Consider the following 18,208-nt stretch of genomic DNA (forward strand, 5'->3'; position numbering starts at 1 on the left):
AGCCCAGCTCTGTGGCGTGTAAGGCATAAAATGGTCCTATGGACAGATACTCCAATCTCCGCTGTGGAGCTTTGCAGCTCCTTCAGGGTTATCTTTTGTCTCTTTGTTGCCTCTCTGATTAATGCCCTCCTTGACTGGTCCGTGAGTTTTGGTGGGCGGCCCTCTCTTGACAGGTTCGTTGTGGTGACAAATTCTTTCAATTTTTTAATAATGGACTTAATGGTGCTCCGTGGGTTGTTCAAAGTTTCAGATATTTTTTTGTATCCCAACCCTGATCTGTACTTCTCCACAACTTTGTCCCTGATCTGTTTGGAGAGCTCCTTGGTCTTCATAGTGCCGCTTGCTTGGTGGTCTGGGGCCTTTCAGAACAGGTGTATATATACTGAGATCATGTGACAGATCATGTGACACTTAGATTGCACACAGGTGGACTTTATTTAACTAATTATGTGACTTCTGAAGGTAATTGGTTGCACCATATCTTATTTAGGGGCTTCAGAGCAAAGGGTTTGAATACATATGCATGCACCACTTTTCATTTTTTTTATTTTTATATATATATAATTTTTTGAAACAAGTAATTTTTTTCATTTAACTTCACCAATTTTGAATATTTTGTGTAAATATATCCAAATAAAAATCAATTTTAATTACAGGTTGTAATGAAACAAAATAGGAAAAAGGCCAAGGGGGGTGAATACTTTTGCAAGGCACTTTAGGTGCTTCAACAAAGTATTGAGTAAAGGGTCTGAATACTTATGTAAATGAAATATTTAAGTTTTAATTTTTTATACATTTGCAAACATTTCTAAAACCTGATTTTGCTTTGTCATTATGGGTTATTGTGTGTAGATTGATGAGGGGGGGAAAGTATTTAACAATTTTAGAATAAGGCTGTAACGTGACAAAATGTGGAAAAAGTCAACGGGTCTGAATACTTTCCAAATGCACTGTATTAATAAATATGCGTTGTATATAAACAGTGAAACTAAAATGCATTTTACAGTAGTAGAAGTATTAGGATGAGCTATGTCGAGAATACAGTATTTAAATACACAGTACAAAACCCCATAGCAGAATTGATGGAATTGCAGGAAATTAGCTTCGTCATCCCAGACTCACTCCAATTTGCATATCGCCACAACAGGTCCATAGATGACGCAATCTCAATTGCACTCCACACTGCCCTCACCCACCTAGATACAGTTGAAGTCGGAAGTTTACATACACCTTAGCCAAATACATTTCAACTCAGTTTTTCACAATTCCTGACATTTAATCCTAGTAAAAAATCCCTGTCTTAGGTCAGTTAGGATCACCACTTTATTTTAAGAATGTGAAATGTCAGAATAATAGCAGAGAATTATTTATTTCAGCTTTTATTTCTTTCATCACATTCCCACTGGGTCAGAAGTTTACATACACTCAATTAGTATTTGGTAGCATTGCCCTTAAAATTGTTTAACTTGGGTCAAACGTTTCGGGTATCCTTCCACAAGCTTCCCACAATAAGTTGGATGAATTTTGGCCCGTTCCTCCTGACAGAGCTGGTGTAACTGAGTCAGGTTTGTAGGCCTCCTTGCTCGCACAAGCTTTTTCAGTTCTGACCACAAATATTCTATAGGATTGAGGTCAGGGTTTTGTGATGGCCACTCCAATACCTTGACTTTGTTGTCCTGAAGCCATTTTGCCACAATTTTGGAAGTATGCTTGGGGTCATTGTCCATTTGGAAGACCCATTTGCAACCAAGCTTTAACTTCCTGACTGATGTCTTGAGATGTTGCTTCAATATATCCACATAATAAAAATTTTTCATGATGCCATCTAGTTTGTGAAGTGCACCAGTCCCTCCTGCAGCAAAGCACCGCCACAACATGATGCTGCCACCTCCGTGCTTCACGGTTGGGATGGTGTTCTTCGGCTTGCCAGCCACCCCCTTTTTCCTCCTAACATAACGATGGTCATTATGACCAAACAGTTCTATTTTTGTTTCATCAGACCAGAGGACATTTCTCCAAAAAGTACGATCTTTGTCCCCATGTGCAGCTGCAAACCGTAGTCTGGCTTTTTTAATGGAGGTTTTGGAGCAGTGGCTTTTTCCTTGCTGAGCGGCCTTTCAGGTTATGTCGATATAGGACTCGTTTTACTGTGGTTATAGATACTTTTGTACCTGTTTCTTCCAGCATCTTCACAAGGTCCTTTGCTGTTGTTCTGGGATTGATTTGCACTTTTCACACCAAAGTACGTTCATCTCTAGGAGACAGAACACGTCTCCTTCCTGAGCGGTATGACGGCTGCGTGGTCGCATGGTGTTTATACTTGCGTACTATTGTTTGTACAGATGAACGTGGTACCTTTGGAAATTGCTCCCAAGGATGAACCAGACTTGTGGAGGTCAACTATTTTTTTCCTGAGGTCTTGGCTGATTTCTTTTGATTTCCCCATGATGTCAAGCAAAGAGGCAGTGAGTTTGAAGGTGGGCCTTGAAATACATCCACAGGTACAAATCGAATTGACTCAAATTATGTCAATTAGCCTATCAGAAGCTTCTATAACCATGACATCATATTCTGGAATTTTTCAAGCTGTTTAAAGGCACAGTCAACTTAGTGTATGTAAACTTCTGACCCACTGGAATTGTGATACAGTGAATTATAGGTGAAATAATCTGTCTGTAAATAATTGTTGGGAAAATTACTTGTGTCATGCAGAAAGTAGATGTCCTAACCGACTTGCCAGATCTATAGTTTGTTAACAAGACATTTGTGTAGTGGTTGAAAAACGAGTTTTAATGACTCCAACCTAAGTGTATGTAAACTTCCGACTTCAACTGTACATGTAAGAGGAATACCTATGTGAGAACGCTGTTCATTGACTACAGCCCAGCGTTCAACACCATTGTCCCCTCCAAGCTCGTCACCAAGCGTAGGACGCTGGGACTGAACACCTCCCTCTGCAACTGGATCCTGGACTTCTTGACTGGCCGACCCCAGGTGGTGAGGATAGGCAACATCACCTCAGCCCCGCTGAACCTAAACGCAGGGACCCCACAGGGGTGTGTGCTTTGTCCCCTCCGGTACTCCCTGTTCCCCCACAACTGCCATGCAGGACTCTAACACCATCATCAAGTTTGCTGACGACACGACGATGGTAGGCCTGATCACCGGATACGATGAGACAGCCTACAGGGAGGAGGTCAGTGGCCAGGCAGTGTGGTGCCTGAACAACAACCTCTCCCAGAACTTCAATAAGACCAAGGAGCTGATTGTGTACTACAAGAAAAAGGGGGGCAAGCATGCCCCCATCCACATCAGTGGGGCTGCAGTGGAGCGGGTCGAGAGCTTCAAGTTCCTCTGTGTCCAAATCAATAAGGACTTAAAATGGTCCACACACATGCGTACAGTTGTGAAGAAGGCACGGCAGTGCCTCTTCCCCTTTAGGAGGTTAAAAAGATTTGGCATGGGCCCTCAGATCCTCAAAAAGTACAGCTGTACCATTGAGAGCATATTGACTGGCTGCATCACTGCTTGGTATGGCAATAGCACCGCCCTCGATCTCATGGGGCTACAGAGGGTGGCGCGGACAGCCCAGTGCATCACTGGGGCCAAGCTCCTTGCCATCCAGGGCGGTGTGAAAGGAAGGCCTGGAAAATTGTTTAAGACTCCAGCCACCCAAGCCATAGACTGCTCTCTCTGCATCCGCATGATAAGCGGTACCAACAGGCTCCTGAACAGCTTCTATCCCCAAGCCATAAAACTGCTATATAGCTATCTATATTGACCATTGTATTTTATTAAAATTTTTGCACTTTCTATGCACACTCACAGGGCCCTACACACTCACGCACATCCTCTCACATACAATCATCATATATGCTGTTGCTACTTTGTTTATCATATATCCTGATGCCTAGGCACCTTACCCCTATACATATCTACCAGTGGAGGCTCCTTAGGTGAGGAAGGGGAGGACCATCCTCTTCAGTGAATTTAATAAAAATAAGAATATTGAAACATAAAAAAATGATAATTTTTAGATAAAACTACACTAAATATATTCACGTCACAAAATAATTCATTAAAACACATTGTTTTGCTATGTAGGTCTACAGTAGCCTCAACACCACTCAGTAAGGTAGCACTGTGGTGAAGCCAGAGGACAGCTAGTTTCTGATGCATTGACTTCAATACAAAATCTAGGAGAATCAGGATTCTCACTCCCTTCCATAGACATCTTCCGGAGGACATCCTCCAACCTATCAGAGCTCTTGCAACATGAAAGGATCAGATAAATAATTAATCTAGTACTGAACGCATAAGCTACAGCTAGCTAGCGCTGCAGTGCATAAAATGTGGTCAGTAGGTAACTCAAAGAGGGAGAAAGACAATAGTTGAACAGTTTTAAACAAAAAATTAAGGAGGAGAGAGAGAGAGAGAGAGAGAGAGAGAGAGAGAGAGAGAGAGAGAGAGCTGAAAGTGTAGCAGACTTGAGTTGTTAATGGTTGGTCATGGTCATGTGATCAGGTAGCCCGCCTGCGACTTCAAAATGAATGTTGGCCCTCTTGGTCAGATGGGCTAGACTTTGTCTTCTCCCATAGGAGATCTGGGTTCTTATCCTGCCAATTACATACATGTGAAAAATGTACATGTGAAACTTCACACGTGGCTGACTCCACGTCTGACGCACGTGTCTGTTTTTGATGTCATGTGATGTCACGTGATGTTTGTCATGGTTTTTTTGTAAGGGAAGGAATAGAATTGAATGGAACTAGAACTCATATTTTCTCATGACTTTGTTATTAGTACATGGATTGTGAAATAGAATAGGATAGGATAGAATAAAAAACGTTTTGTCAGTTGCTATCACACTTCTTTAACCATGTCAGTGGCCAACCTGCCTTGCCCCTGTCCATTCCCCACCCTAGACATGCAGAGAGAGTGGCCTCGAAGGCAGGCCCAGACCAAGGCTGCTCTGAAGAAGGAGACGCTGCTGAGGGAGAAGGTTCTGGAAGACATCAATAAGAAGGTGAACCAGACAGAGAGAGTCCTGAGGCCTGCCCTGGATAACGCTACCCTCTCCAATGCTACCGCAGAACAGGCAGAACACACTGCACACGCCCTGTCTAAAGTGAGTATGGGGGGGGGAAAATGTGTGTGTTGTTGTTTGTGTGTGTGTGTTCAATTTAAATTCCATTCACATAAGTCACATCACACCCCTATGAATCCTGTTTATTTGTCTCCTTTCTTTTTTCTTCGTATTCATTTGTCTGTGTTTTTCTCTGGACCCAGGAGGCCAGGGCCACCCTGACCAAGGCCAAGCACGTGAGGACAGCGTCTGCCCAGCTCAGCTCCTCTGTGGACACAGCCCTGCAGCAGCTGGCTGAGCTAGAGAACCACACTGCCCAGGCACGAGCTCAACTCAACGTAGAGGTAACCACAACACAACCAATAATCAACCACACTGCCCAGGCACAAGCCCAACTCAACTCATATGTATGTAACCACTACACAACCAATAATCAACCACACTGCCCAGGCACAAACCCAACTCAACTCATATGTAACCACTACACAACCAATAATCAACCACACTGCCCAGGCACAAGCCCAACTCAACTCATATGTAACCACTACACAACCAATAATCAACCACACTGCCCAGGCACAAGCCCAACTCAACTCATAGGTAACACAACACAACCAATAATCTGGGACCTGAAAGAGTATTTAGTACAATACTATATCCAATCACTTAGGGTTGAATCCTAGCTTGAGATTTGCATGGGCAAATTTTCAAACAAATATACAACTGACATTGCTCCATGAATCCTTGAAAGTAAGCATTTGTAAGTATTTCAGGGTACCGTTAAACCCGCTGTATTCTGTGCAAGTGACAAATACACTTTGATTTGAAAGTTACGAGGAGTTACACATGCGGATCTGAAGGGGGATTCAGCCCCCACATTGTATGCTATAATGTTGCCATTATCTATCTCTCTATATGCAGTACCCGCCAAAGATTTGGACACACCTACTCATTCTATGGTTTTTCTATCTGTTTTCTACATTGTAGAATAATAGTGAAGACATTAAAACAATGAAATACCACATATGGAATAATATAGTGACCCCCAAAAATATTTCAGATTCTTCAAAGTAGCCACCCTTTGCCTTGATGACAGCTTTGCACACTTGTCATTCTCTCAACCAGCTTCACCTGGAATGCTTTTCCAACAGTATTGAAGGAGTTCCCACATATGCTGGGCACTTGTTGGCTGCTTTTCCTTCACCCTGGGGTTCAACTCATCCTAAACCATCTCAATTGGATTGAGGTCGGGTGATTGTAGAGGCCAGGTCATCTGATGCAGCACTCCATCACTCTCCTTCTTGGTCAAATAGCCCTTACGCAGCCTGGAGGTGTGTTGGGTCATTGTCCTGTTGAAAAACAAATGATAGTCCCACTAAGCGCAAACCAGATGGGATGGCGTATCACTGCAGAATGCTGTGGTAGCCAGGCTGGTTAAATGTGAATTCTAAACAAATAACAGACAGTGTCACCAGCAAAGTACCACCACACAATCACACCTCCTCCTCCATGCTTCACGGTGGGAACCACACATGCAGAGATCATCCGTTCACCTACTCTGTGTCTCACAAAGACACAGCGGTTGGAACACAAAATCTCAAATTTGGACTCATCAGACCAAAAGACAGATTTCCACCATTCTAATGTCCATTGGTCGTGTTTCTTGGCCCAAGCAAGTCTCTTATTATTATTGGTGTCCTTTAGTAGTGGTTTCTTTGCAGCAATTGGACCATGAAGGCCTGATTCACGCAGTCTCCTCTGAACAGTTGATGTTGAGATGCGTCTGTTACTTGAACTCTGTAAAACATTTATTTGGCCTGCAATCTGAGGTGCAGTTAACTCAAATGAACTTATCCTCTGCAGCAGAGGTAACTCTGGGTCTTCCTTTCCTGTGGCGGTCCTCATGAGAGCCAGTTTCATCATGGCGCTTGATGGTTTTTTGAACTGCACTTAAAGAAACTTTAAAAGTTCTTAAAATGTTCCATATTGACTGACCTTCATGTCTTAAAGTAATGATAGACTGTCATTTCTCTTTGCTTATTTGAGCTGTTCTTGCCATAATATTGACTTGGTCTTTTACCAAATAGGGCTGTCTTCTATATACCACCCCTACCTTGTCACAACACAACGTATTAAGAAGGAAAGAAATTCCACAAATTAACTTTTAACAAGGCACACCTGTTAATATAAATGCATTCCATGTGACTACCTCATGATGCTGGTTGAGAGAATGCCAAGAGTGTGCAAAGCTGTCATCAAGGCAAAGGGTGGCTACTTTGAAGAATCTCAAATACAAAATATATATTATTATTTTTTGGTTACTACATGATTCCATATGTGTTATTTCATAGTTTTGATGTCTTCACTATTTTTATACAATGTAGAAATAGTAAAAATAAAGAAAAACCCTGAAATGAGTAGGTGTATCCAAACTTTTAACTGCTCTGTGTATATACAGTACAAATGTGTAAGGTTCTGTATTTATTTTCTTAGTCAACCTTGTGTTCTGTTTCGTTGTGTTCTTGAACGTAGCCCTGTTTCTTTGTGTTCATTGATTTCACCTGTGTTAGTTACTCACCTGGTCTCATCAGCTCCTTATTTAGTTCAGTTCATTCTGTTTGTTCCTTTGTGAGGTATTGTTGGTTTTGACTCTACTAAGCCTTTTCCTCGCTCTTTTGTGAGAACCAGTTATAGCCTTCAGTCCTAGTTTTGATTCACCTGTGTATTGCCTGCCTGTAACCATGATTCCTGCCTTCTGCGAAATAAACACCTGCTGTGCTCTGCATGTGAGTCTACACCTTTTTCTCCCTGAGTTTTCATTACAATATGTCCCTGTCTATTTGTCCCTCTGATCTCCAGCCTGTAGAGTCTCTGACCAGTGTGAAGGGGGACATCCAGGCAGCTAAGTTTCAGCTGGAGGCCTATTCACTCACACTCATCCAGCTCATCAGTAACATGGGTAAGTTCAAATCTGACATTTACTGGGCTGTCCCAAATGACACCCTACTCCCTATATAGTGTACTACTTTTAGCTATGGGGAATAGGGTACAAATTTGGACGCACTCTAAATTTCATGCAGTAACAAATCCAACATGTCAGCTCAACCAGAAGCATCTAAGCCCACATGTTACTGCCCTCCTCACCACTGATCACTCACACCTGACTTCCATCAGATCAGTGATGCTATGTCAGAATGGTTGTTAGTAAAGTGGTCCAGATGGATTTCTCAGATGAAGGAAGAATGTTGTTGACCCACCTCTCTAGGATTTATATGAATTCAGATATCCTGTTCACCAGTAGAATTAGCAAACCAGATACTGTTACAACTGTTTCAATAAAATATTTGTATTGATTAAATGCATAAACCAGCTGTCCAGGTGACTAAATGGTTTCCCACAGTTCCTCTGTCCCTGTTAATGAGTCAGTTGTGATGTGGGCACCATCCTGATGGAGAAACGTCCACTCATAACGCTGGCCAACCCCATCGTTGGGTGGGCACAACAGGGTGGCACATAGACCTCACAGTGACCACACAAGACAAGAGCCTTGCTGATGGCAAGAGTTAAATACTAGGCCTGTTCAACATTCCTAGCTTGAAAGTACAAATTCATCCCTTTTTCTGTGTCTCCACTTTTTCACAATAACTGTAATCCTGAAAGACTGTACAATGTATTATCTCAAATACTGTTTTCTGTCTTTCAGATGGGAGCATGGTGCTGGAGCAGTTTGACCGTATCCTCAGCGAGACGGCGGTGCGGTTGGGTGTTCTGCGTGGCAGCGTGGAGAGCCCTGCCCTGAACGGGAAGATCCAGACCCTATGGTCAGCTGGCCAGGACCAGAAGAGCCAACTGACCCACCTGGAACAGGACCTGCAGGAGATAAGAAAGGAGCGAGATAGTTTGAAGGACATTGCCCTGCACCTGCCCCAGACCTGCCCCCAGGCCTCGGGGATAGAGGGACACTAGGACGGGGCTCCAGGAGAACACAAGTCATATTCCATTCATTCTACTCCCTCCCTGAAGTGCACACACTCGTTCACTCAACCTCAATGATTTAAAAGAGGGTCTACCATGTTTCTTACACCAGGAAAATTGAATTAGACATAAGAATGCTGAGAGGACTCTAGAAGTTCAGATGGTGGGTAGGACTCAGATATTTGAATGCTTTAGGGTAGATGTAGTCTGTCCCAAATGGCACCCTATAGTGCATGACTTTTGACGAGTGCCTGTAGAGCTTTGGTCAGAAGTAGTGCACTATGTAGGGAATGTGGTTCCATTTGGGACACATGCATAGAAGTGTAGGTGGCATCCTTCTCAGTTTGTTGGTGTTACTGGACAATACTGTGGTTGTGCATCCCCATCTACTGCAGTGCACAGTCACACAGTTCTACCACTAAGTCTCTATACTTTTCAAACTCTCCACTATACTTTTCTGACCTGCCTGACACCACTTCAATACTACTATCCAGGCATAGGCAGTTTTCCTTGCCCTCTTTGAAATTCTATCATCATGCTTTTCCTTTAGTTCTACCCCTCACTCCTTTTTGGCTTTACTTATCTTTCTGTAGCTCATCCAGCTCCCGACTCCACATTACCCCTGCCCTGTCTCCATAGCAGTGATCTCTCATTTCATTTCCCCCTGTAATGTCTCCAACAACATCTGCAGTGTAATTAATCAGTGAATAATAAGTCAGCTATAGCTGCCTGTTCAACAGCCCAGTGTGTCCTGTCAAGTTTAAAATAATGCTGATTTTCCACTTTGGGGGTAGGTGTGTCTGAACCGCGGTGCTTCTCCAATGTGAAACCATCATTTACACTTGAGCAATTTTCATCAGCCTTCCATAATTAACAATTAGTCATTTTGCCCTCCATAGGGTTCAACTGCGCACACAGTCATTCAGTTTGGGATTCTGCATGTGCCTCTCGCTTTCCCTCAGTCTACTTTCTCTCTGAGCAAATTATCTGTTTGTCAAATGGAAAAGGATAAAAACAACCAACCTGTTGGCTTTCTCCATGTGGGTAACAATGGCTGGAATACCTACTGAATTATTGACGGTATAGTAATCTGTCGCTAGAAATGGGACCTTTCTATTTCAGATGGAATTTTGTCAGACTACAAATAAGATATGATTGGTTTTAGATGATAGCCCGGTAAACAAAGTAGAAAACAAGGCCTGAAAATGTAATGTATTCTCTCTGCGTGTGTGTTCGCCCCCAAAATCGTGTGATTTTGTTGATGGTGCTGTTGATTACTATTGGAGAAACTAGCGCAGCTATTGACAAAGCCATAAATAAAACTATAAAGCACACTAAATATATACTGGATCAAATACTGATGATGAAAAGCAATGATAGAAGTGCCTAATATCAATACAAATTGTACTACATTCATAACTTCAGTCTTATGGACTATATTTCTGTTAAATGCTGGATCCTTTGTTTGATATTAAACTGACAAACATCCCTGTAGTTCTTTAATTTACCATATGGTGGTGACCAAGAGTCACTAGCGTTCCTGACAAACCAGAGAGCATCACTTGCTGTGAGTTAGTTGACCCACTGGGGTGGAATCATACAGGACTCTGGGACCTCTGCACTACTTTATATATCTGTACTGCACAAAGCCCAAACCCCCACACTACTTTATACTGTATATCTGTACTGTATATCACACATTCTTCATACTAACACTCACAGGATTGTGACAGCTTCTGATTGCTCAGACCAAACAGAGATTCAGGTCTGTTCATCACTTCCTGAAGGGAAAACACTGGCCAGCCTAGCGTTTAACTATATGAGGGCCCTTCCGGGAAAATCTTTAAGGTATGTCCTGTACATAAGTGGATGCTAACACAGGCACTCCAATTTGGATCTTTGACCAATCACATCAGCTCTTTTTTGAAAACAAATTGGGTGGCTAGAGTGACATAATAGTTTATAAGGGGGTTAGGTAGCGATTTAAAGGTTTTATAAGTTACAGACATATGTGGTTTGTATTTATAAATCATTAGTAACCTGTTATAACTCAATGGTTCAAATGGTTTCATTGTGATTCTAGTGCTTACGAAGCGATGAGTAGGCCTATATGACTGCATGGGTTTATACATTTAATAGAACGTCAATCATGACGTTTTGGGTACACAAGTCATATGATGACTGTGGTCGGGTTCCCCTGCTCAGACCTTGTATGCATCAACCAATGGTTGCTTGCCACCTCATCGACTGTGCAGTCGGGCATCAGATTGCTATAACATATTAGCTGATGCTTAAAATGCCTATCCAGGATCTGTCAGGCGTCAGCAACGCCTGGGCAGAGAAACGCACACAAATTTACACAAAGGTTGCGTTTACACAGGCAGCCTAATTCTGATATTTTTCCACTAATTGGTCTTCTGACCAATCAGATGAACTCTTTTGCCAATAATTGGGGAAAAGATCAGGATTGGGCTACAACACAGCCAGAGTGATGTGACAACCCGCTATCTGTGAACTTGAACGATTTAAGGCTACAGCCCAGTTAGCCCCGAGGTAGCCTGGCATATTGGTCACTTATTGGTCTTCTGACCAATCAGATCTGCTCTTTTGCCAATAATTGGTCAGAATTGGGCTGCCTGTATAACACAGCCTAAATTCTTGTTGAAGAATCAGGCTTGTTTAGGTAAGATACCTAAAGGGTTGAGGGTGAGACTATGGCCTACTAATGCTGACTTTACTGTAAGCTACTTTATTGAGGGAAAATGTACTTGCTAAGACTGTCATATGTCACACCCAGCTATCGAAATTGTAAGGATATAAGAGCATCTGCTAAATGACTAAAATGTAATATATATGTCACAAACCTAGATATAATAATGTACACACTGATTAGATGGTCACAGGAGTCAGACTAACAGTTTTTTCTTCTTCTCCAGATTGTCACAGAGTTCCTGCATGACTACACAAAACAACACATTCAAGTCTGTCAGACAGTCACTGCTTGAGGGTCGCCAGTGTAGTCACTCTACCACACCAAACATTTAATTAAAATGCTAGAGTCTAATGATCTGAGAGCCCCTGGCACATATCTAGGGAGACACAGGGGGTTTTAGATAATGCTGATCTTAATGACCTCCACACAGTCGATGGACACTATAATGTGGGTACTCTGAGTCCTGACAACCATCTATGCAGAAAATTTGCTTCCCAAAAGAAATCAAATAAAATGTATTAAAATGATGACCTGCCTTTACAATTCAAGCTACAATATGGAATTGTTTTTTCAGAAAAACAGCAGTCCCACCACTTCAGTTAGATATGTTTTTCAGTATCACTAGGGAAATGTAGCCTTACTAATTTCATAGACAGAGCTCTAGATGCAAGGACTGCCAGACAATCCCTGATGGACTCGAACATTTATTTTACCTTTAACTAGGCATGTCAGTTAAGAACAAATTCTTATTTGCAATGACAGTCTAGGAACAGTGAGTTCAGGGGTAGAATGACAGATTTTTACCTTGTCACCTCAGGGAATTGATCTTGCAACCTTTTGGTTACTAGTCCAATGCTCTAACCACTAGGCTACCTGCCACCCCAAAGTTAGGCCAGGATTCAAACTGATCAATGGTAGATCCGCATTACAACACGTTTGACATTGACATTTATTTTGGTATACAGCTGATGGATGGGGCAAGTGAAATGTAACTCTTCATAAATTCATAGACAGCGCTCTAGATGGACTGACAGTCCATGACATCTTTTCTTGTCATGATAGTTATACTAGAAGCTATACTGTAGGCTACATTGTTTACATTCCTGTTGTTTGTAAACAATAATCAGATGTATTCATTAAAGCAAACGTAAGCACATGAAGTATCTATTTGTTATATTGTTCAAGAATCAAGGAATAAATATCAAGAATGGAAATTACCATTGAACAGACCTGATTTCTTAGAAATTGTTCAAATGCAGTACTAACTTGAAGGGGTTTCCACATACCTTTGTATACATAGTGTATATAAAAGCACACCAATAAATGTATACAGAGTCAAATAAAGACAATGAAGAGCAATATTATCATTTGTTTGAGGAAAACTGACTTGAAAACTCACACGTCCACAATGAGGCCTAGGTCTACCTTTTTAGGGATTTTGTTTCAAATCTTTTTTATAGATATTTTTTTAAAGAGATTGTGTACCTTGCACTTGCAGTTATTTAATGTACCACACGAGGGTGACCAACTGTCACTAGCGTTCCTGGCGAACCAGAGAGCATTGCTTGCTGTGAATTGACCAATGCCTGTATGGAATTGACAGACCCACTGTGCTGGCAGCGTGCTTGCCACTGCCCGCGAAGGGAAGAAGACGAGCGAGGTGCTGTGTGCTGATTTCTCCTTCTCTATCTATCTCACCATATCAAACTCATTCCACAATGCCTGTAAATCATACATTTCAAGGTAATTACAAATATCCGAGTGGGATATTTTTCTGGGGGCGGTCTAGTTAAAGAGCTAACGCTGATAGTCGACTATTTTTGTATTTTATTAGAATGGAAAGCTAGTAGCCACTCTTTTCAATTGAGCTTGCAAGAGGGCTAGCTAGTAGTAGCTAGCTACTGTAGTAACGTTACTGATTACTAGCCACATGATGAAATTAGGCTAACGAGCTATTTTTCTTGCAGGAGGGAAAGCCTTTGGATTATTAAAAGCTCAACAAAGGGAGAGATGCGAGGAAATAAACAAGGTAAGTCTGATGATCTTTCTAATGAAGACGTTTTGTGTATTTTGTCAATGTATTGCGAAGGTATTTTCAACAGAATTAAAATACACTTGGCTTTGAACCTGCTTTGAATTAGACGAGCTTGTTAGTGCATATGTTATAATTAAGCAATTAGGCCGAGGTGATGGGTGTGTTATATGGCAAATATACCAAAGCTAAGGGCTGTGCCCGGTACGACGCAACGCGGAGTGCCTGGATGCAGCCTTTAGACTTAGCCATGGTATATAGGCCATATACCACAAACCCCCTAGCTGCCTTATTGCTATTCTAAACTGGTTACCAACGTAATTAGGGTAGTAAAATAAATGTTGTCATACCCGTAGTATATGGTTTGATATACCACGGCTGTCAGCCAATCAGCATTCAGGACAGTTTGTAATGTGGTTTTAGCCAGGTAGCTAACGTTAGTAGCTAGCAGCAGTCTTACTAGCCATGTTATGTGAACACTAGTTCCACTCACATGATGATCTACCTGTACTTACATTTGCATGTGATAAAATCTGTCATTAATTTCGCACATCGTTATCGACCCAGCGACCTGTTATCTTGCTGGCTGTCATAAACCATGCTTGTGGCCGCCCCTGTGTTGTGAGAGCGACGGACACTTGTTGCATGCATGCCCGTCAGTCAGGTAGTATCCCTCTTGCTAGACCAGATCGATCCTTGTCACCCTAAGTATTGCTTACTATTTATCCTATTCCCAACGTGATTCCTGACTGGATCAGAAAAGGGCAGGCCCTTTGATGCCCTGTGGCCCATCTCCCTTGGTGTTTAGACGGGAAACAGGTGTCTGGGTGGTGGGCTGAATGAGCCCTTTGTGTGGGGGGCTACCGTCTGAAAGAGGGCTTGAACAGGCACATGGCATTGAGTATCAGCCTCAACGGCTGTTCCCATATCTTTTCATCCAACATACACTACATGGCCATAAGTATGTGGACCCCCATTCAAATTAGTGGTTTTGGGCTATTTCAGCCACAGCCATTACTGATAGGTGTATACAATCAAGCACACATACAAGCAATCTCCATAGACAAACATTGGCTGTAGAATGACCCATACTGAACAGCTCAGTGACTTTCAACGTGGCACCGTCATATGATTCCACCTTTCCAGCAAGTCAGTTAGTCAAATTTCTACCATGCTAGAGCTTTCCCAGTCAGCAGTTGTAAATGAGAACTTGTTCTCAAATAGCTTACCTGTTATTTTAAAGTGGAAACGTCTAGGTGGAACAACGGCTCAGACACGAAGTGGTAGGCGGCACAAGCTCACAGAACAGGACCACCGAGTGCTGAAGCGTGTAAAAATCGTCTGTCCTCGGTTGTAACACTCACTACCGGGTTCCAAACTGCCTCTGGAAGCAAGGTCAGCACAAGAACTGCTCGCCGGGAGCTTCATGAAATGGGTTTCCACACACAAGCCTAAGATCACGATGCCAAGCGTTGGCTGGAGTGGTGTAAAGCTCGCCGCCATTGGACTCTGGAGCAGTGGAAACACGCTCTCTGGTGTGATGAATCAGGCTTCACCATCTGTCGTCCGTCAGACTGGTTCTGGGTTTGGCAGATGCCAGGAGAACCCTACCTGTCCCCAATGCATAGTGCCAACTGTAACGTTTGGTGGAGGAGGAGTAATAATGGTCTGTGGCTGTTTTTCATGGTTTGGGCTAGGCCCCTTAGTACCAGTGAAGGGAGATCTTAATGCTACAGCATACAATGACATTCTAGACGATTCTGTGCTTCCAACTTTGTGGCAACAGTTTGGGGAAGGCCCTTTCCTGTTTTAGCATGACAATGCCTAATCGCCAAACATCAGTGCCTCTCACTAATGCTCTTCTGACTGAATGGTCCCCACAGCAATGTTCCAAAATCTAGTGGAAAGCCTTCCCAGAGAGTTATAGCAGCAAGGGGGACCAACTCCATATTAATGCCTGTGATTTTTGAATGAGATGTTCGACGAGCAGGTGTCTACATACTTTTAGCCATGTAGTGGATCTCTTTTTCAACTCTCACTAAATCTCTTGCTCTCTCTCTCTCAGGCTGGCAGCCTGTCAAGAGCGCTCTGGTCACATGAAAGCAAACCTGGACGTGAGGAGAGAGAATCAGGTCACAAAGAGAGGGCATCACCGATATTGTGGGCCATTTGACAAAATAATATGTAGACCCATATGGGCAAACTGATTACATCGGCCATACACGCACAAGGATAAATGTTAACAATTTTATGCCTGTTTACAATAAACTTTTTGGTCCACCAGCCACTAGCAGGTAGATTTAAAAATCTACCAGCCACTCAGATTTTTTACCAGTCAAAATGTTGTTTTGATGCTAAAATTACAACAACAAAACAAAAAGTTTCTAAAACAAATGTATTACTAGTACGAAGTAACTAATGTCGTATATTGTTTAATTTAACTTTTTGTGGCCTGAGTCTTTAAAATATCACAGGAGACAAACGTTCACCTGCCCCTTTTAAGGACGAGAGGTTATCGTGGTAGCGCGACTCAAATCATGTTTGTACCTGTGAGTCTGACTAGTAGAAGCGTTGTCTTCTCTTCCCAAGCAGTTGAAAGGCATAGAAAACAACCTAGCTTGTGAACAAAACAATGTAAATAGCCAAGAAACACAAGAACAAAGTATCACTTTAGTAGACCTTCGTTTCAAGGCAATTGTGCATGTGCGTAGCGCTTCTAAAAATGTAAGCTCAGCAAAAGAAGAAATGTCCTCACTGTCAACTGTGTTTATTTTCCTCCAACTTAACATGTATGAACATAACAAGATTCATCAACTGAGACATAAACTGAACAAGTTCCACAGACATGTGACTAACAGAAATGGAATAATGTGTCCCTGAACAAAGGGGTGGTCAAAAGTAACAGTCAGTATCTGGTGTGGCCACCAGCTGCATTACGGAACTGCAGTGCATCTCATCCTCACTGACTGCACCAGATTTGCCAGTTCTTGCTGCGAGATGTTACCCCACTCTTCCACCAAGGCACCTGCAAGTTCCCAGACATTTCTGGGGGGAATGGTTCTAGCCCTCACCCTCCGATCCAACAGGTCCCAGACGTGCTCAATGCGATTGAGATCCGGGCTCTTCGCTGGCCATGGCAGAACACTGACATTAGTGTCTTGCAGGAAATCACGCACAGAACGAGCAGTATGGCTGGTGGCATTGTCATGCTGGAGGGTCATGTCAGGATAAGCCTGCAGGAAGGATACCACATGAGGGAGGAGGATGTCTTCCCTGTGTTTATGGTTCATTGAACAAGTATGGGAAACAGTGTTTAAACCCTTTACAATGAAGATCTGTGAAGTTATTTGGATTTTTACGAATTATCTTTGAAAGACAGAGTCCTGAAAAGGGTCCGTTTCTTTTTTTGCTGAGTTTATATTTCACTCAGGCCTTCACGTGCGCACAGCCCCCAGCCAGGCAGTGTTGCAGCGCGAAGTGGAATAGGTTATTTAGGATTCGTAGTTCTTTGACTTTGTGCTATTAATTTACCAGCATAACGGCAGAAATACATTGAACAGCTACTGCATCATTTCTTTTACTTTGAATGTGATCATTCTTGACTATTGGTATTCACAAATGTGAGTGAAATGCTCGCACTGTGGCGTGCAGACCACCCGCCAACGTGGCTGGTGAAATAGACGTGTTTACCCGCATTTGGCAGGTAGCGGGTGTTAATTTTAGGCTTTGATTGTGAAAGAAAGTTGTGTTCGAATACTTCTACTAACCATACTTTTTGTGACGTGTATATAGTATGCTTATTGGTCCTAGTATGGATATAGTATGTCAAAAGTTCCCCGATGTACTAAATTCGTCAAATTACGAAGTATACAAGCAGTGGCCACTTATTTCTGTGCTGTTAGGGCCCATAATGCAATGCTTTAGAAAATGGGCGTGACATCACAACATTTTCAGATTTGAAGAAAATGGCGGAGAATATGCAGTCCAAGTCCGACGAGAGCGGATATAAATTAATTGCTTTAACTAATTATGACAAATGTTGAGCAATGTAATTAAAGTAATGACTTTTCAAATAAGTTACGTTACACGTTATGTTGGCTGACAATTTGTTAGCTACGCTATCCTTACAAACCGCATAGCATTACAGCAGTATGTACCGGTATGTTAGCTAGTTAGTTGGCTACCTAACGTTAGTTGGCTACTAATACATCGAACTTGCCAGGCAGTATATTAACTATAATGTTACTAACTATCCAATGTTTATTGACTTGATTATTCTTAGCTAAGTGGTATAGTCGTTGTGTGTTCTCAATGGACATTGTTAATTCAGGCTATCTTCTCCGATTTAGGAGTACTCTTGTATGAATGTGCTAGATAGCAGAATAACTGAATTTACAAACGC

The 18,208-nt window shown here is 42.3% G+C and overlaps 2 protein-coding genes across 3 annotated transcripts in view; both read left to right on the forward strand.

The window, feature by feature from the left end:
- Positions 1–12,930, forward strand: part of LOC139544185 (laminin subunit gamma-3-like) — a 245,472-nt gene extending 232,542 nt beyond the window's left edge. The window contains exons 25-28 of the mRNA XM_071351006.1: positions 4,926–5,128; positions 5,290–5,430; positions 7,946–8,045; positions 8,790–12,930. Coding sequence (XP_071207107.1) covers positions 4,926–5,128; positions 5,290–5,430; positions 7,946–8,045; positions 8,790–9,052 — 707 coding nt within the window. The 3' untranslated portion in view covers positions 9,053–12,930. The remainder of the gene's footprint in view (positions 1–4,925; positions 5,129–5,289; positions 5,431–7,945; positions 8,046–8,789) is intronic.
- A 369-nt stretch (positions 12,931–13,299) lies between these two features.
- The window catches only part of LOC139544187 (allograft inflammatory factor 1-like), a 34,247-nt gene continuing 29,338 nt past the window's right edge, over positions 13,300–18,208 (forward strand). Inside the window, exons 1-2 of one of the 2 annotated variants that reach the window (XM_071351008.1) lie at positions 13,300–13,517; positions 13,742–13,803. In XM_071351008.1, coding sequence (XP_071207109.1) covers positions 13,493–13,517; positions 13,742–13,803 — 87 coding nt within the window. In that variant the 5' untranslated portion in view covers positions 13,300–13,492. The remainder of the gene's footprint in view (positions 13,518–13,741; positions 13,804–18,208) is intronic. The other variant, XM_071351007.1, reaches the window with a different exon arrangement.

The sequence above is a fragment of the Salvelinus alpinus genome, chromosome 18 (genome assembly GCF_045679555.1).
Source record: "Salvelinus alpinus chromosome 18, SLU_Salpinus.1, whole genome shotgun sequence".
In the NCBI taxonomy this organism is placed as follows: domain Eukaryota; kingdom Metazoa; phylum Chordata; class Actinopteri; order Salmoniformes; family Salmonidae; genus Salvelinus; species Salvelinus alpinus.